The sequence below is a fragment of the Musca autumnalis genome, unplaced genomic scaffold (assembly GCF_047663935.1).
Source record: "Musca autumnalis isolate F117 unplaced genomic scaffold, ASM4766393v1 scaffold_1, whole genome shotgun sequence".
Lineage (NCBI taxonomy): Eukaryota > Metazoa > Arthropoda > Insecta > Diptera > Muscidae > Musca > Musca autumnalis.
The window spans coordinates 141457433-141478477 of record NW_027411644.1 but is presented as its reverse complement, the minus strand read 5'-3'; the positions used below and the strand labels follow the sequence as shown (position 1 = coordinate 141478477).

The following is a 21045-nucleotide window of genomic DNA, read 5'->3' as shown; positions in this document are numbered from 1 at the left end:
TTAATCTTTATTCGGATTTGATTCGAATTTCTTGCAATATAAATAAGAACTCCTTTATTTAAGCTATATACCTATGTTCATAATTACAATAAGGATTTATTTTATTATTCACCGCTGCTGCCCGCAAAAATTGCAAAATTATAGTCGCAGTCCTTCCTGATAAAGTTTTCGAATACTTTTATTTGATTTTTCTAAAATATAATTAAAAATATTGATTATTCCATTATGTGTTTGCAAACTTACAAATTTAATTTGCGATTTAAATCACAAAATAACTTGTTCCGCTACGTCTTTGTCAATTAACAGTTCCTAAATAAATAAAAAAAAACAAACCACAGCATGCAAACAAAACAAAAACTCTACCTTGTCTTTGTAGTTCTTAAAATAATCTCTCTGGGAATTTACTAGCGAGAAAGAGAAACGAATCAAAATTTCCCATCAGAGAATGTGCAGAATATTGGCAGATTTTCGAAAACAAGCACAAGAAAATGTTCAGAGATCCCTTAAAGAAAAATGGCTGATAATAGGTTCAACTTCTGAAGGAAATTTTGAGAAATCGGAATATTTTCTGATCATACATTGGAAAAACTCTTAAACAAATCTAACATCAGAGCACTCGGCAACAATTGTTTAGTGGGAAGTTTGCTCGACTAAAAGTTACCGACCAATCAGCATGCTCACTTGCCTAGATAAAATGTTTGGAAAAATTATCTTAAAACGATTACAGGAATTCAGTGATTGCAACAATGTAATAATGAAGGAACAGTTCGGGTTCAGGAAAGAGCATTCCACAATACATCAAGTGAAACTAATTACAAATCTAATAGAAAACAATAAAAGGACCAGAAAAAGTACTGGAATCGTTTCCCTTGATATTGGGGTCTCCCATTTATATCCAAAAAAAAAAAATAATACAAAGTTTTTTGAGTAGAAGAACAAAGGAGGTCGCTGTGGGGAATGTGAGATCCACAATGAGAACTATACCAGCCGGCGTACCGCAAGGACCGATTTTATCCCCTATATTGTACTCCTTATTTACATTGAAAAAAAGATACTGCTCTGCTTTATACGCTGAAGACACTGCAATTATTATTCAAGAGGAAAGTTATCGAACACAATCAATAAAAATATGAAATATCGCTCGTACACGCAGAAAATTCTTTTCAAAGTGTAAAATTAAGGTAAACGAATAAGACCCAAGCAATTATCTTCCCCTTTAACAGGTCACCGAAGTGAAATCCAACAACAACAACATTAGATGTACAACGGACAGAAGTTTCCATCCAAAATAGTGTAAAATATATAGGAATAATACTAGATAAAAATTACATTCAAGGAACATACATATATAAAAAACGTGTAAAATGGCTGTGCGATGCCGAAGAGGGCTTTATCCTTTTATTCCAAAAACAAAATTTTATTATACAAAATGTGTATAAGACATATAACAACATATGGAAGCCAAGCCAGGTACTAAAAAGGAGCGAAGACATACAAAAGGATACTGCAAATAATACAAAACAGGAATTTAAAAAATAATATTTAACTTGCATAAAAGATATTCCACATATTACCTGCATACAAATTTCAACCAGAAATTCCACATATTACCTGCATACAAATTTCAATCAGAAATTCTACATATTACCTGCATACCAATTTCAACTAGAAAACATTTGCCGAATTTGACGATTTATCGTCATTTTGACGATTTTTTGCCCGAAATTGAAAAATGACGATTTGACGATTTTATGGTCCAAAATGAAGATTTTTCACTTAAGTCAGAAATGCATGAAATAAAAGACGATAACTACATTTTGACCAAAATTTCACGAAAGATTTTAAGGAAAATAATGTTCCAAACTCGATTTTTGAACTTTTTGAATTCAATTTCCAGACGGAGTGGCTATATTTAGGCACATATCTGGAATACAGGTATTTTCATAGTTTTTGCCCCACATTTAAATTACATCAGCTGAAAATTTTCGTTTAGTTTGTTAATGGATGAAAATCTTCCTTGAAAACTTTTCGAGATTAAATATTAATTGTATTTGTTGGCGTGATACCAGTGTGAGAAACCCAAAAAGAAAAGAAAATAAAAACAATTTGTGTATGTAATTTTGTTTATGTAAATATTTTCAATTCTTTATTTGTAAAGTTGGTGGGTTTCAAAGAAACAAGACTTTACCTTTTGTGTGTGTTATTGACAAGAGCGAAAGAACAAGTGTAGTTGCAGATGAGCATAATAGCGCTTACAAGGTTGTGATCAACAACGACGACGACAGCATTGGAAAGCGCCCCTTCTGCATCCGAACTGAGCGAATATGACTTTTAGGAGAGAGCGTGGGAAAGAAGGAATATTCTCTCCCACAATCCGAACCAGGCGAATGTGACTCCTAAAAGAAAGGCAGAGAAGATTTCCCCATTTGAGCTCGAAAGAGCGGCCAATTAATGCGGTTAATTGTAATGCTGCCGAAGGGGAAACAATGCATCGAACATATACATTGGCGTAACCAATGTATCGAACTTATACATTTGCCGCCCACCTTGACGCGCTATCTGCGAGGCAACAGTGTTAGACTAATTCGCGAGCAAACTTATACTAGAGTTAGTAGTGGGTTGTGTTGCAAGTGAGAGGTGTCGTAGTTCAGATTCTATTGAGCAGTTTAGGTGTAATTAAATTTTTACTTAATTCGACTAGCATGATTTTTTCCATTTAGGGGTGTACTGTGACTGAAATAACCCAGGAAAACGAAGTATATTGTGAGGTGGGCAAACAAGGTTGAGCCATGACGCGCGATTTTGCATTTTACACGGCATCGGAAGGATATTGATTGTTCGTTGTGCGAAGATAGTCGTAAATCTGAAATGAATTTTCAATAACACGAGAAGTTTCGACGAAATGGTCCCTTTATTAGAAAACAATGTCCTAGGGCAACCACGATGAAAATAAAACCGAAAGATGCCAGAAATGAAGCAGCAGACAGGTCAGAAGTGGCTTCTAAGTGAACTGCTTTAGTTAAAAAGCAGGTGAAGACAAGTACGTAACCTTTGGTAATTCGACACGCTTTACCCGTAAATGTCTTCATATCAAAGGTAGAGGAACCCAATATGCGATACGAAGTATACGAAACATCAACTGATTTCCACCATGAGTGGAAATAGCGTGAACGAATTCTGCAAGAAGACGAACAAATCGACAACAATACGGCAATATAATCGGGTGGCGCTCGGTGTAGGACAGTGTTAGAAACTTAGCAAAACTGTCATGAAGACGTAAACGACGGTTTTTGTACAAACGAATGATTAATGAAAGGAGTGAGATTTTAGAAGACAATGTAGACTGTTCTAATAACACTTATGTTCCTCTGTGAGATAAATCCTTGAGTAAGAATTGCTAAATTAAGCTTAACTGCTTAATGTATCGAAAGAAAGGATCCAAATGAGCATTCCATGGAAGTCCTAATAGTTCAACGAAGAAACGAGCCTAAGCATTAACTAGTTTATGCTGAGAAAAACGAGACAAGTTTGTCCTATAATTTGATGTGAAATTCCTCAGTTCAAACATTCGGGTAGTTGAGACTTCAATAAGTGGATCGCGAGATGCTAACGCATGAGCGCCAGCGAGAACGTTACCTATATACATACATCGACAACGAATATGAACCATAACTGAGTGTTATCTGCTAATTGACAAGGTGTATGAACGGCGAGGAAAGGCGCTCAGTGTGTCCCACATGTGACCGTTTGCAACTTAAATTTTGAATAGGGTCAGAAGGAGAAGTTCTACACAAAATGATTTGGAAAGGAAAATGCTTGGGATCGACACTATCTATAGAACTACACCTACCGGAAGAGTTGGAAGAAGATGATTCAGAATAATACCATTGAAAGTTAAAAAAAATAAAATACTACGAGTTTTGTGGACGGTTTGTCGAGGTTAATGAATGTGGAATGCAGCAAGCGAGAGAATTGGAATAAGATTTTGGGGGTTGAACATAAACGACTTTTTACCGAGGTCTTCGAAGAAGAGATTTATTCGACCGACAAAACTGTTTCAAACCGTTTCTACGAGAATCCCCCAGTTGCAATGTTTGCGGAAATCCGGAATTAAAGGGAAGCGTTACTGCGTAACGACCCTCCGAATCTCGCACGGTCGTGGCACGATAATTCCTCTCACGAAACATGTCCGATGGTGACCGGAGTAGTGTTTCGCTGAGAGATTCCTCCTCAGCTATATCCAACACAGTCGTGAAGACCTGGACTGAGGAAGAAGGCATGGGACCAGTCAGAATCCAGCCAAATATCGTGTTTTGGGCTAACATAGAACCCAGAATATTTCTTTGCGTCCCTTCCCGCAAAATCTGTGGATACAAATCTGCCCCCAACAATAAATCGACAGGTCGTGAATCAAAAGGACGATCATCGGCTAAACTAATATTAGGCAATCGAGAAGTGATGTTTGAACTGAGGGGACATGAAGGAAGGCTTCCGGAAATTTTTGGAAGAACAAACGCACAAGTTTCTACAATTAAGGAGGAATCGAAGCGAGAACCAATGCGAAGCGAACAATTTTTCTTCGAAGTGGCATATGTTGAACTATTAACACCAGAAACAGTAGCAGTGATTGACTGGGTGGGTAATTTAAGACGCTTTTGCAAACGTTCAGTAATAAAAGAAGCTTCTGAACCTGGGTCTATAAGAGCCCGAGCAGGATACGAAACTCCTAAATGAACAATGTTGACCATCGCAGTACCTAGCAAGACATTCCGATTTTGGGATGTATGGAACACTTGACTATTCATGGCTGTAGGATTAGCGCCGGTGGAAGTAGAAGCTATGTTCCCATCTACTTGTGGAGGATGGCTATTGGTCAACGACGAAAGAGATGTGGATGGTCTAGGTGAAGAAGATGAAGGAGGCCTATGCAGCATAGTATGATGGCGACTATTGCAAATACTACAATTGTGGGTACTAGAGCAGTCTTTGACTGAATGTCCCACCGAAAGACAATTTAGACAACAACCCTGCTTTTTAGCAGCCTCAAATCTCTTTTCAAAAGAAAGGGCTCTAAATTTCGGACAAGAACGCAGTGAATGGGATTCTTTTTTACAAAGTATACAGACCAATTTAGATTTATCTTTAACCGAAGAAGTAGCTAGATTGGTTTTGAATCTACTTTTCGGAATTGAACTAGAAGATGAGCCTCTCATGTCTCTCAAGCAAGCTAATGTTTGGATTCTTTCTGTTAGGAACTTATCTAATTCATCCCACGAGGATAAAGAAGATTTGTCTCTAATACTCTGTTCCCACAAAGTTGCAGTTAATTTAGGTAAACGCTGTTGACAAATAAAAACCAAAATAGGATCCCAGTGATCCGTGACTACATCATAAACTGACATAGCAGAAATACAACTATTGACTCCACGCTGCAAGGTTTTCAAGTTAGAACTAGTCTCAGCTTCGAACACCGGAAGGTCGAATAGGAGCTTAAGATGGTTATGGACCAGAATGCGTTTATTATCATACGTATCTTTTAGCGATTTCCAAGCTAAAGCGAAACTTCTATGGGTGAGCGGAAACTTTGCCACGATTTCCCTGGCCTCACCTTTTGTTTTTTGCACCAAGTGACAAAGCCTTTCAATGTCACTTAGCCCAGCGTTATTAATGAACATGGCTGAGAAAAGATCCCGGAAAGTGGGCCACGATAAGAAGTCACCATGGAAATCTTCAATGTCACACGGTGGTAAATGAAGATGATGCATGTTATTCGAAACGTATGGTGGTAAGCTCCAATTAGCAATAGAAATGTCCGAAGGGTTTTGGACATCTGGGAAAGCAGTATTCGATAAATGTGGAGAAATAGAACTATGAATAGAGATATTGCCACCATTAGAGGCTGGTTGTTGACCAATATTAGGTATATTGGACCCACGAATCGCAGAATTGATCCGATGACTATTTTGGGATGGACTGTTTTGAGGAGTACTAACGAGCAAGGCAGATGGGGAAGCAGGGGAAGACTTTACTGACTTAAGCTCCTGCAATTTTTCATTAATTGTCGACAAACAAGCGACGTAGCTTTCGCAAGTAGTTTGATACTTTGCGTCAGCCGACGAAATGTCATTTGAACTAGTACCCTCTACGGTAATAAGATGATCCAGATACTTATCATAAGTATCCTTCACTTTATTCCACAAATCTTGAAGTTCCGTGTTACGAATCTCAAGATTGAAAACAGTGTGGTTTTCTGGCCTAATCAGATTAAAGCCAGCAATGAATTTGACAACATTGTCAGAAGCACGAATAAATTGTGTGACAGGAGTGACCGACATGATTTAAGACAAGAAAAACCCAAAAAGAATCGACAGAAAATTCAAAATTCTCAAAAAAAATCACTTTTTTAACTATTTCAGAAAGTCAACTAGAACCGAATGTAGGGTACACACGGTCTACTTTGCAGAAAAAGATCGGGAGAAATAAGCACGATGGCTAATAGCACCGAAAAGCGCACAAAAAAGTACGAAAAATTTCGAAAAATCACAAGTTTGCGACAAAATAATGAGAAAATCGTCTATTACCGACAGTAGGGTGCACGTCACACTATGTGGTAAAAACGAATTTATCCAAAAAATATTTCGAAAACAAATTAAAATTGAATTTATAAATAAATATTTATAAATAATTGAAAAAAAATCAATAAAATGTGAATTTAATATATAAATATTATCAATAATGCCGATTGTAGGGTGCTTTATTCGAATAATATCACGAACAATCAATATTTAATCGCGACACGAAATTATATTCGAAAAAAATAACAAACAAAATTTTATTAAAAATTTATCAAAAAAATATTATTTTTTACACTGGTGCCCAAGGTGCGACAGCCAGCAACGAAAACGAATAAAAGAAAGGAAAACACAAGCAGCGTCGCGTCGGCAGAGCGATCAACGTATGTTAGTCAAACCACACACAAACCAACCAACGACAAGAGAGTTGGAAAAAAAAAGAAATAAATTGTTGCTAGCTTGTATGGATGCTGGAATTTTTGGGTATTTTTGTTGTTGCGATTAAACGACAAAAACCCAAACGACAAATGAGATTAGAAAATTGTTGGTAGTTTTTAGAATTGCAAATAAAAGGGCACGATGGAGAATAGTAGTGTTGTTATTGTTTTTTCTCACTAGTGGCTGACAATTTCAACGATTAAGGGAATGTGTGTATGTAAGCCCTTAGGTAGAAACAATAAACAAGCACTACAGAATCGATCACCGGCAAACAAATTAAAGCAATAGAATGCGAACAAATGCAAATTAGGCAGCAATTAAATTAGAATAATTTAGATTTTTTGTAAATAATCAGCGAATGTATTAAAATAAAGCACAATATTGGGATTATTGGTTATTTTAATACGATTATTTAGCAAATTGTACGACGATAAGTGGACTGTATGATGATTTTTGTTTATAACACACGCGTTAAGGCAATTGTAGGGCGACCAGTACGCGACGTAGCGAACAAATTATCAAAAATCAATATTTTTTAAACCGAAACAAATGCAAAAACAAAAACACTCGCGGTATGCTCAATATAAAAGAAACTGAACTACGTACCTTTGAATGTATGATGTTGTTTGTGGATGATGTTTAGTTTATTTGGTGATTTTTGATGTGGATGATGAAAAGACGATGCGCACTGATGAGGGGGGATGATGGTGTTGATGATTTTTCTCCTTTTAAAAATAGGGAAAGAAACCAAGATTAGCAACAACTTCAATATGCAGGTTATTGATCCGGCTCGATTGGATCAAAATGTTGGCGTGATACCAGTGTGAGAAACCCAAAAAGAAAAGAAAATAAAAACAATTTGTGTATGTAATTTTGTTTATGTAAATATTTTCAATTCTTTATTTGTAAAGTTGGTGGGTTTCAAAGAAACAAGACTTTACCTTTTGTGTGTGTTATTGACAAGAGCGAAAGAACAAGTGTAGTTGCAGATGAGCATAATAGCGCTTACAAGGTTGTGATCAACAACGACGACGACAGCATTGGAAAGCGCCCCTTCTGCATCCGAACTGAGCGAATATGACTTTTAGGAGAGAGCGTGGGAAAGAAGGAATATTCTCTCCCACAATCCGAACCAGGCGAATGTGACTCCTAAAAGAAAGGCAGAGAAGATTTCCCCATTTGAGCTCGAAAGAGCGGCCAATTAATGCGGTTAATTGTAATGCTGCCGAAGGGGAAACAATGCATCGAACATATACATTGGCGTAACCAATGTATCGAACTTATACAGTATTGAAGCAATCCATATTTCAATAATTACACTTTCATGCCCTCTACATTTCGATAGTAAAAATTTTCATAGTTTTGTACCTTTGTCATTGTGAGTTTGTAAATATTCCAATTTCCCATTGTGATTGATTCATTGTATTTTAAAGTTAACTGACAGAATGCAACCATGTAAATAATTTATTTTACTACTCTTGTAAAACAACTCATTAATTACTACTTTCGATATACCATTTTATGCAACTGTAAACTATTACTAATATATTTACGGCCTACTATTTCTTCTCACGATTTGTACTTAAGCTAGAACAAAATTCAATAAAATCGCTCAGATTGTGATCTACATTCTAACGCGTTACATAACCATCAGATAAGATCACAAGGGGTGATCTCTATTCTAAGACGTTATGTAACTATCAGATAAGATCACATTGAGACAATTTGTCCGTCCGGCAGTATACAACAATCCTCACTTGTGTTTTCCTGAACAATCGACACCAGGTTGTTATAGTATCTATTTTGTTGTAAAAAAATATGAGTCCAGCTTTATTAACTTCCTATTAATGCCGCCGTTAAGCTGTCAGACAGTTTTGAATGACAATTGTTATCGATTTCCGACTGCCCAACAACCAAAATGTACGTGTACCGACAAACTGTTGGTTGTATATCTTATGTTGCCAGTCTCATTCACAAAAATATCAGCGAAAAATCGCAAGAAACAGTAACCAAATCGAGTTTTGCAGTATGTTGACGATTTTCCAAAATTTCATGACGATTTTTTGACGATTTCCGATCAAAAACTGTCGGCAACGCTGTATGGTGGCCCATGACCTCAAGTAAAGCTTTGAATATAGAAACAGATGCTCGAATTATGATTTAATAAGATATTTGAGGATATGACAATCTTCCTAATCTTCTACCAGAAGATGAATGAAGCTGCCTTCATCATAAATTTTCTTTACACCTAAATTAGGTTTAGGGTTTTTTGCCTAGCAATGTTTTATAAAAAAAAATTGCTGACTTACTCAGAAACAAACTAAGATTTCAAATTTTCAATACTCTTAGTAACAACGCAAAATATGTACATAAACGGACGTTTACTAGATAATTACCTGACATCTAACGTAAACTTCATACTAAGCAAATATCACTGCTTGCGACCATTTTAGAACTGGGAGCAGCTTTCCTGGCTACCAAATTTACTTCAATTGGTGTATATTTATTCGCAATTGGTGTATATTTATTCATAGTTTTTTTGTTGAAGGGTATAAACTTCGTAGCCTATGTACACAAAATGATTTTCAGTGTTCATGGACATGAGCCTCTTACGACTTGAGATATAACTTCAGAATTCAAATGCACTCATCTCATTATGGTAAATATATTTTAGCCATTTATATGAACATCAGTAGTGGAATTCTGTAACTTATTTTTCGAGTTACCGACAAAAACCGGTAAAATTAAAATGGTTACATTTTCTGTAATTAACGGAAAATTTCGGTTAGTTAACAACGAAAATAAAGCTGTCACTAAATCCTACCGACAACAACAGTTTTGTCAATTTTTATTGATACTTTTCATTCATAATTTTGCGTTTTAATTTTACCGATGTTTGTCGGTAACTCAAAAAATGAGTTACAGAATTCCACTACTGATGTTCATATAAATGGCTAAAATATATTCACCATAATGAGATGAGTGCATTTGAATTCTGAAGTTATATCTCAAGTCGTAAGAGGTATTGTTTAACAGACAATATGTAACTTAAATCTATTAGTTGCATAATTACGAGAATGCAATTCACCAATTCGAAAATGTCAGTGATATTGATAAACAAAATAATTATAAAAATAAAAAGATTCTTACGATTTTTTAATAATTTATTAAAATTTCCATACGAGTAGTGGGATTTTCTAACTAATTTTTTGTGTCACCGAAAAAACCGTAAAATAAAATGCTTATAATTTCGGTACTTAAAGATATTTTCAGTAAGTTAGCGACAAAAAAGTGGTTGTTAAATTCTTCCTATAGCAAGAGTGATGTCGACATTTATCTCTACAAGTGGTGTCTTAAGACACGCCGTTCGGAGTCGGCAATAAGAAGTAGGTCCCATATTAATGAGCTTAATAGGAATCGGGGTGCACTCATGGATATGAGAGAAGTTTCCCTTGTCCCGTATGGGATGTTTGTTGAACAATTATTATAGGTTAGCCAACACTAGGTTTAAAGTACTGTTGCTTATCACAGTCAGCCATCAATGGTTGAACGGTAGAAAAAATCATTCGACAGATTCAGATACTCGTAGTTATCTATTATATATTTGAGTTTGGTGATAAGTGACTGACTGAATCATCATCAACGCCCAGGTAAAACGGCTAAAGCTAGGAGCTTGAAATTTTACCAATAGGTCACTGTTGGTGCAAATGTGCGAGATAAGGTCGGGTTTTGCAAAATTCGTCCTGGAACCACAAAAAATAACAATAACAAAAATCCTTATTATTCACTGTTATTACTTACTTATGTACTTAGTTGGCAACACATTTGTCAAATTAAATGCTATAATTTCTTAATACCGTAAAATATCACAAACAATTTTAAATTTTGTAGTTTACTTCTAGGCGCATTTATTTTATCGTAAACCAATATATATTGGACAGACAATGAAGGTTGTTTTTTTCCATTGCAACAGATGTCGCAGTTGGTGATAATGGTATAAACTTCAAGTAAGCTATAAAAAAATTATTACAAACTATGAATTTGTAAAAATTTCGAAACAAAAAAAAATTAAAACAAAAATTCTTTCAATAATGTTTGGTTTGTTGAACATATGAGTTGCTGTTGAAGACAAAATTAGGGTATTAAATTCAGAAATCGGTCAGAAGTAATAAAAATAATTTCTTAAAAAAAAAATAGTTTTAATGTTGAGATTTTCTTTAAATTTGTGTCACTTCCGCTAACGAAGTAGCGGGCTAGTTGACTGTATAACTGAGTCAACAGTGGGTTGCCAGAAAGAAGAGATGTGAACCGAAAACTTTGAAAAAAATAATTGTTCTTATTTATACACCAATTGCTGATTGAATTAAATAAGATTATTGATGTCCGGATTATCGAAGTACGAAAAATATGAAATGCCTGGATTACAGAGTGTGCAATTTAAAAAATTCTTGTGTCCGAATTACCTCGTTTCGGATTATCTAGACTATACTGTATGTACTAAATCTATACTCTTAAAATCAAGACATATGTAATTGCAACGTACCGTTATTGTTTTTCGTCGTTATTTTTTATTAAAAAATGTTTTCTGTAATCGAGGCGCAAAGTAATCAAAATAACATTGAAAACTACACTCTTTGAGTTCTTTCTGAGTTCTTCTTCCCTTACCTTTGCTTTAGTTTATCATTTTTTATGCCAGATTGTTTAGTTTTTACAGATATTCTTATGAAAAAGCTTTTTGGAGTGTTTTAAAGTTTCAAAAAAAATATAACTCCACTTGCAAAAACAAATATGGTTTCATTCCGAAAAAAATTTCGATTTCTGAAGAAGCTAAATACCGAATCAATTCCATTTTCGATGGGAATTCGTTTCTGTGACATGTCTGTATGAATTGAAACAATAAATAAATAGAATATTTTTATTTTAGGAAATTGTGGTATTACAACTGTGGCTGTTAAAACATTAAAAGAAAATGCAACCGAAGCCGAAAAAAAAGATTTGATGTCAGAATTGGAGGTAAGTATTCGGTAATTATTATAACCTTATCGATTTGTAAAATTGGTAGTTGTTAATAAATTATCATAGAGTTATACATGCTAATAATATTACTAAGTCCAGGAGATTATACATTCATAATGCAAATATGGAAGCCTCGTTAAAACTTATAAATCTATTTCTTATCACAAAAAAGTTTTAAGGGGTTACCCCCAGTGGTAGAGCCCAGTAAAAGCAATTTTTTCCAAGAAAACCATAAAAATTTTCTGGTAGATTTTTTTAATGAGAAAGAGCACATTTACTTTCAGAATTTTTACGTAGTTTTGTGGCAAAAAGGGACCGACGGAATCGGTCGCTTTAACCGTTTGTTATCGCTTTGGTTTGTGTGGGCTATAAAGGGCCGCAGAAATTTAGGCTTTTGAATTTCGTCTTTATAAACGACGACGTTATAAGCGATATCGACATTACATTTTCAGAGAGAAATTCGAAAAATATATATAAGAAACATATATTTTTCGAATTTCCACTGAAACCTACTTGAGGTGGGTGCGTGTCGTGCCGTGAGCTGTGCGTGTTCGTGCCTTGTGCGTGACGGTTTATTTTGTACGACGATCTACACGATGAGTCACGATAGTGCTAAATTTTCAACAAGCATATAAAACCGTACAATTATTTTCTTCGTTTCGTAGTCTAGTACTTTTTGCCTCTTTGTTGCGGAGACCAAAGTAATTCCATCAATACTAAAACTTGTGCTTATGTGAGAGTTATGTGTGGAAAAATCTGTTATGGCAGTTTCAACTCTGATAATAAGAAAAAATCTTAAAAAAAAAGATAATCATTATACTCAACAAAATTGTATTGAGGACCCACAACTTCAATGAAAAATTTGTACATTTTCGCGGAAATTAAGAAAGAACATCTTTTGGTTTCCTTTAAATGGAAAATAATCTTCAAATAAAACTATATCTGATAGTATACGTTTTGAAATACGTGTAAGTGGCGAATTCTTTTCTTTTCATTTGTATACATTTACCAAGATTTACTTTGGCGGCGGGTAATGGTCAGTTTCTCAACTGAAAGAAAACGATCAACAAAAAATGATTAACACATTTTTAAATTTTTGCTATAGTTGTTCCGTCGTTCTAGTGGATGGCTGGGTCCCAGCACAATCAAAAGGAAATTGTAAATACGGTACTCAAAAAATAGGGATTTTAAAAAAATCATACATTAGAAGCGTAATGTTGATTTTGTATTCTTCTATTTTTACTTTTGGGCAGAAATCCGTAAATTAATCCGCAATCGAATAACAACGTAATGAAACGTTTGTAACTACTACGCAAATTAACTTTTGTAGCTACATTCTTCAGCTTTGTTTAAAAACACGTCATTTGGTCCAACTATAGCCATATTTTATGGTAAACTACAATAGTTCTCGTATTATAATAGCGCAAACCTTGACTTCAGCTTAATTAAACTTTTTGACTTTCACTCATATACACATTGATGAAAAGCTACAGGCCAAAGAAGACGACGAGAATTCGGTAATGCCTTTGCAAAAAATTCAACTAAGTTTAAAAACCTACCTTCCGTGGTTTTAAAATTAACAGAGAATTTTTTTCGTTCGGTCCCACGCCACTACCTCCCGACCGAGGGGCCACATCCGGATATCGTAGGGAACGCATACACCCCACAAACCGGAAAATGGAAGGTTAGTAGAATTATGGGATGACCTGCTACATATAAAATCAGCCGGCAAAAACTATACAAATCTATTTAGCTGTTTGCATATTATAGCAAAAATAAAAAATATATTGAGAAAATTTATAACATTTTTGTAAAAATAAATATTTTTCAAATTTATTTTGTGAGTTAGTTGAAAAAATTGTAGGAAAATAGTTCGGAGTTATTCTTCTATTTTAGTTAATTTTCAAGCAAAAACTCACATATATTATTGTGATCAATTCTGGAGTAAATATGAACATCATGCGGAAGATGTGTAGGATGTTCAAAAAAATGTTGGGTTCATTTAAATGGGGAACAATTTTGAAGTAAAACGGTATCGGGTTAACATGGTCTAAAATCTGTCACATTAATGTTCAAAGCTTAGTGAACAAAGCCGTCGAGTGTAGATATATCTTTGAAGACTCCTTCATCAACATTGTATGTGTTTTAGAAACTTGGTTAAGTTGTAGCATACCTGATAGTTTCATAAATTTACAAGGATATTCGGTGTTTAGGTCGGACAGGGAACGCAGAGGGGGAGGCGCAGCAATATTTGCTAAAAATACCCTGAATGCAAAGATTCGTTTCAAATTAGAAATTGGAAACGATATTGAGTATATTTTTCTTGATTTCCAATGTAATAATATAAGTATGTTAATTGGCTGTGTATAAAGACCCAATAATAACGTTGACTTTGGTAAGTTTTTTGAAATAATTGAAACCGTCACAATGGGTTACAATGATGTAGGAGATTTCAATTCTAATGCTATTTATGTGCACAGGGGCTTCATTAAATTATTTAGAATTGCAAACAATTATTAAAAATCTAAACTTGAACAACTATGTAAACTCGCTCTGTTATATTATCGTTTTGAAACTTCCCACACCTGTGCACATAAACGATACTTTTCAACACTGGTCGCTGATGGAAACAATCACTCTCTCTCTATTTACATTTTGTTCCTTTTTGCATCTTGTCAACTGTTTTCTTTTTATTATTGTGTTAACGTGATCGAAGCGACCGGTTGGGACGAGCAAAGTTCCTCTTGTTGGGCGTAGCCAGGATCAAATCAAGGGGGGGGGGTCAACTTCTTCGTTTTTTTTTTTTTTGGTGATGTGTATAGTTTTTACATAGATAGAATAGTTTTCTTTCCGTTACCATTGCCCACAATTTCAGGCGAGTTTGTTTGACCACTTGGTGAATAATTTTTTTACGTCGCGCTGAGAGTTGGGTATAGCTGTTAGGAAGTACAAAGTTTTTGGGCACATACGCAAATATTTTTTAAAAACGAAAAGAGCCGCAGGCGAAAATATTTTTGAAAAAAATGCGTGATTTTTCCTAAAATACGTTTACAGTTTTAGAGAATACAAAGTTTTTCTAAACAATTTTTTTTAAAATAGTGAAAATATTTTTGGAAAAAATCGCGCGATTTTTAGAAAACTACAAAGTTTTTCTAACAAATTCCAAATACTTTTATAAAAACGAAAAGCGGCGCAACCAAAATATTTTTGAAAAAATATTTTCACAATTTTGGAATTACAAAGTTTTTCTAAAAAATTGCAAATACTCTTATAAAGCCGAAGAGCGCCGCAGGCGAAAATATCGCGCGATTTTTTTCAAAAATAGTTTTACTATTGAAAAATACAGAGTTCCAGCCGTGCATATAATTCCTTTCATTTGTATAATTAATTTTCTTCATTTAATTCCACTCTCACTTCGATCTTTCACGTTCGTTTCCTTAATCATTCAGACGCGGCCACATTGTTAAATAAACGTAAATTACACCTCGGTACATCGCTTCAATTTATTTATTTTTATGTCAATTCATCCACCAAAAGATGAAAAAAAAAAGAGATTCGTTCAACTACTTCACTCTCTGAACTATTTGGAACGAAGGAAATAAAAAGAACGACGAAAGAAAAAGATTCATTGAACTATATCGGTCTGGGAACTACTTGGAACGAAATAGGAAATGGAAAGAACGATAAAAGGGAAAGATTCATTGAACTTTATCACTCTCGGAACTATTTGGAACTATGGAACTATATTAAGGAACTAGTTCCTTTTGGGAAAAGGAACTAGAAAGATCGATCCGCTCCAGGAACTAGATTGCCCAACTCTAGTGTTAATCAATGCAATATGGAATTGTTTTAATAGTTATTTCAAAAGATTGTGGTTAGATATTTATAGTCTGTTTAATTTTTGTGGACATGTGGGTTACGCCGTTTTGGCGCTGAGCGCCTCAATTATGTTTGGACGGAATCTGTTTCAGACAATTTGGAGTCGTTTTAGCTTTCTCCTTTCGTCTAGCTTTCTCCTTCCTTCTGGCTTTCTGGACGCACAATAACTCTCGAACAGATCAACCTATTCGGTCCAAAATTTGGCCTTCGTAATATTTTATCCAAACTTAGTTTAAGTTCGCAAATCATAATATTTTTACGTGACATTGATCGTCCAAACATACTTTAAAGAATTTCATCTATGCTTTCTTAAATAAACCCGTTTTCAATGTTTAAACAAAAATATCTATGTAACACATTTTGACATCACAAATAATTAAAAGGTGGACCGATATGGCCCTCTTCGAAGTTAAACTATGTTTGGACCGCTATAATAATTTCGACAGACTGACTGACATGACTATATCGACTCAGAATTTTATTCTGATCAAAAATATGTATACTAGAGTGGTTTTAAAAAATCGATGTCGGATTTTTTTTATGCGAAATCCTCCTAAAATGTTTAGTTTTGTTAAAAATTAAGATTGCCAAAGTTTGAGCTCAAACGGAATATGTTAACACGTGCCACTGGGGCCCCAAAGTTTCCATCGACCCTTTATATAGCTAATATTAAAATCTGACCCGATTTTAAAAATGTTTTGTAGGATTACTTGTTTAGCCACTACAAAGAACTGGTAAACTGTTTTCATCGATTGGACAATAAATTCATTTCATTTCAACCGAATTCATTGGTTTTTCCAATTTTCGAAAGCTTACTTGCATATAATAAATTAAATATTATAAATTAAGAAATAAATTATACTGTTTGGTATCTTCTAAGTAGACTAGAGCTCGAGGAAAAGCATTTTCCTGTTTTTATGCGTTTTTACACTTCAATCACCATAACTATATATAAGCTATATTTTTTTAAAAGTGGTTAACAAATGGTTAGCTTTACCACTTTAAAAAAATTCGAAAAATTTAGTCACTCAGTTGCCGTTATAAAATGAAAAGTAGTACATCAGAACATTTTTTACTTTTGTATTACAGTATTATTTTTCAAACTTTTTGAAGGATCTAGGAGGGCGGGGGCAGCTGCCCCCCCCCCTGCCCATAGCTGGCTACGCCCATGTTCAGAATATTGTCAAAATACGTGAAATAATTGTGGAAATAGTGAAGTAAATAAATCCACCCAGTTATATGAAAATCTACCCAAACCAACCAGTGTATCTTAATTTGGAAAAAAAGTCAACACGGTAAAACCAATAATATACATAGTGTGACAGATTTCTTAACTATCACAGTTGCGTAAATAATCGTGCCTTCCTTTGCAACAAAGAGAATATTATCGTTTTAAACTGCCCCGGTTGGGCTATTTTCCATTTTTTCTGCCCCAGTGAGGTTGCTATATTACATAGTTCGGTTGTGTGGTGTCCAAGTGCGTCTGGACGGCAACGTGTCGGTACCGCGATTCGACTCGGGTATTTTGAAGCCGCATGAGTTACTGGTATTGTGTCATAACATACCAAAACATATCTCTCATTTACTCAAAGAGTGACACTTCTCAAAAAATATAGTTTCGAGAAAAACGCGTTTTAAGTTGGGGTTTGAAATTTGAACTACATGTACCATATTTTGTAAACATCTAGCCAGATATCAGTGCTAAAATTCTGTGCAAAAACAAGCATGATTTAGAGTGTTTTAAAGCTTCATAAACTCAAAAAACTTTTGTGTTGAATTATTCGAAACTCGTAGAAAATGAGCTGTAACTCTTTGAGTTTTAGAGATATCGGCATGAAAATTTGACACAAGATAAAGTAGATAAAATAGAAATTGCTAACTCAGAAATAGCATTTTTTGATTTATGCCACTCTTTGAGTAAATGAGCGATATGGTCCTTACTCCAAAATCTTGTGGTAGATTAGAGTCATTCCCGCGAAAATAGAATAAAAATAATAAAACCATCAACAAGAAATTGAGTGGGGTTTGCTACACACACCAAATAAACCCACGTACACCATACATACATATATACAAATATCAATGACGGAAAGATTGAGTCGTTGGTTCTCTCGGTCTCTCTGCCTCAGTCAATGAGAAGAAGAAGAACAATACAAGGAGCAACATAGTGGTAGAAAGAAGTCTTATTTAAATGAATCAACCTTTATTTGATGGCGAAAATATTTGACTGACCCAACAAGGAAAAAAAAATAAATAAATAATTAAATAAATAGAAAACATTTGATCAATATTTACACAACAATCAGATGTTAGTGTCTTTAAATTTATTATTTATTTTTTCGGGAATTTTAACGATTGGGTTGATGCATTTGTTGACATATTTTTTGGAAAGGAACTATTATTGAAGTAAAAAGTTTAAATCTCTGCAAAGCAGCGACGACCACAGAAATACAACCAAAGCGAAGACATGTATGAACGTATTAGTGAAAAAAGCAACAACCACATTATGTTTTTGTTTGTTTTCATTCATTTACACTGTACGTGAGAGAGAGAAGCAAATGCGAAAACAACTCAGTGGGCGCCCTCACTATACGATCTAAGCAAAGAAGCTCGTCCCTGCTGCAAAGACACATTGTTTTCTGTTTTGTCTTTTCTGGCGGATACACAGCCGCACACTCACACGCAGTATATTTAATCTCTCTGCCGTCGGTGTGCTATTCTATGTCTCTGCCGTCTCTGTCGATGTCGCTTTGTGCTGTTTTCGACCACCTAAAACAGTGTTGATGGTTTCTATTACATTCCATTAGGAAACCATTTAACGAATATTGAAAGAAAAGAACATTTCTTAGCACAGTGGTTTGAAAGGGGAATATAATTGAAGATACATAAATAAAGTTAATTACGTAATTTATCCCTCGACCAGATCGGATTGTGTTTGGAATCATAGAAGAGAAACAAACTCTATTGTTCACCAAAATATATGTTGTCCTTTTCTTGGTTAAGGCAGAACACAATAATTTGATAGAAAGCTGTTGTTGGCATACAAGAGGTTTGTTGGTGTCGGTCTCGCGCTTGAAATTTGTTTGCTCTTGGATATTTAGCGAATTGTTGGTGGGAGTTACTATTAGAAAATAATGTGGCAAAAATTCTTTCAAATCAAATTATCTTGACACAGTGGTTTCGTAAAAAAATATACACAGCTGTTATAAATTTTACTGGAAAATTTACCTCCCCCTACCAATATTGGCTACCATTATTAATTCATCGCTGACATAGTTAAAAAATAAAATTGTTATTTTAATATATCATTACATTGTCTCTTCGAACTCAATAACGGCGACTGGAGCAAAAAGTTGTCAATTTATAAACAAAAACTCTTTTTTTTTTGATATTTGGCTGACGTGTGGTGGACATACATGCCTGCAAATAAGCACATACAATACCAGCAGTGTGTTTTAGGCAAAGCTATTTTCTTCGTTCTCCCCTGGCAGTGTAAGGAGCAATTGATACTTACGTCGGCGTATCAGTGGCGACAGCGCAATTGTGGATAGCCTCACAGTGGTTCGCATGCAAATAGAAGAGAAAAGCTTCAATAAATTTTTACATCATTTGATTTGAGAATTACTGTCCCAAGAGCAATAAATTCGTCTAATACAAAAGAGTCTTTGTTTTGAAGGAGTTTTTATTAACAAAAAATAAGGTTATAAATTTCTATCTCTGAAGTGGGACCATTCGTATAAAGTTTGCAGTGGCTGGAGTATAGTACAAAACTTTCTTGAACATTGCATTCAAAAGTTTTTCGTAAAGAGTAAAAATCAGTTTCCCATATTTGTACTTCTGACTCGGATTGGGAGCAATATCAAAGACAAGATAAAATTATTTCGCAGACTTGGAACAAAATTTTTCTTCAACTATATACAAAAATCCAACGATTTTGCACATTGAAAATCTCTTGTCCCAATTTTAAAGAATAAATTGAGGAAAAAGATTTATTTTCAATAAATTTCACATTTTACTATACATCGTTCAGAATCTGTCCCTTGCTTCGGATCAGTGACTAAATATATATTTTTACCCAAAAATATTGACTTTACTAAACTGACTCGCAGTGTCATGGGGTGTCATGAGCGTAATGGAGGAATTTTTAGTTCAATGTGAAGAAATAACTTCATTTGAAACTCAGCTTAAAGATGCTGATTTAAAAGAATATAATGATGTTGCTTTAGATGCAGAAAAGCAGGAGTTAGAAAGCTTGTGGGAAGAATGGAAAACTTGCTATAAAAAGTGCATTACTGACCCTAATTTTCAGAAAAAAGTCAAAACCACAGTGAGAAACAAAAAAGGGGAAATTCATAAGATATACATGAAATACCTCACTTTAATAGGAGATGCTAAGGACAGAATTAAAGCATCGTCTTCAAAGCAAAGGCGAAAACTATCTCGTCAATTTCTGTCCCACCGTGCGACACAGAGGTGTTCCACGGAGACAATTTAAATTGGCCCAGCTTTCGTGACTTATTCACAGCAATATACATGACTAACGAGAAACTAAGTCCGGTGGAAAAATTCTATCACTTGATCCAAAAAACTAGTGGAAAAGCGAAGAGTGTTTCGATATAGCGTGGGAAAATCTCAAATCTCAATATGAGAATAATAAATAACCAATTGAGAACAAAGCTCACGTTCTTCTATGCCCCAGCAGCAAAAATTTAGCAGTTTTGATCGGACAAAGAACTATAAGGTACATCACACCAAAGTGAACAGTTCCAAACGCAATTTATGTAAAGGGAATCATGTTTAGCGCTCATGTCCCAAATTTTTAAGTATGGATTTTAAAAATAGAATATCCGTTGTCAAATGGGACAAGCACTGCTTCAATTGTCTAGCTAAGGGTCACATGGTGACAAATTGTACAAGCCATTGCTCGGCTTGCATAAAGCAGAAAGAAAAAGAAAATTTCATACTTCTGTATCAAGCAAGACAATGTTGGCTACCGCTTGGGTGACAATCATCAGAAATGATTTATCTCATCGAGTTAGAGCACTAATAGATCCCGGATGATTGCTTTGTCTCGGAAAGGATACAAAAACTGTTGAAATTGCCTACCATGTCGATTGCGGCTGATATTAGTGGTCTGGGA

General features: G+C 34.7%; 1 protein-coding gene across 1 annotated transcript in view; it reads left to right on the top strand.

Annotated features, from left to right (window-relative positions):
• Positions 1-21045, top strand: part of Cad96Ca (tyrosine kinase receptor Cad96Ca) — a 348405-nt gene that overhangs the window by 239992 nt on the left and 87368 nt on the right. The window contains exon 6 of the mRNA XM_073956230.1: positions 11935-12023. Within this exon, the coding sequence (XP_073812331.1) occupies positions 11935-12023 (89 nt within the window). The remainder of the gene's footprint in view (positions 1-11934; positions 12024-21045) is intronic.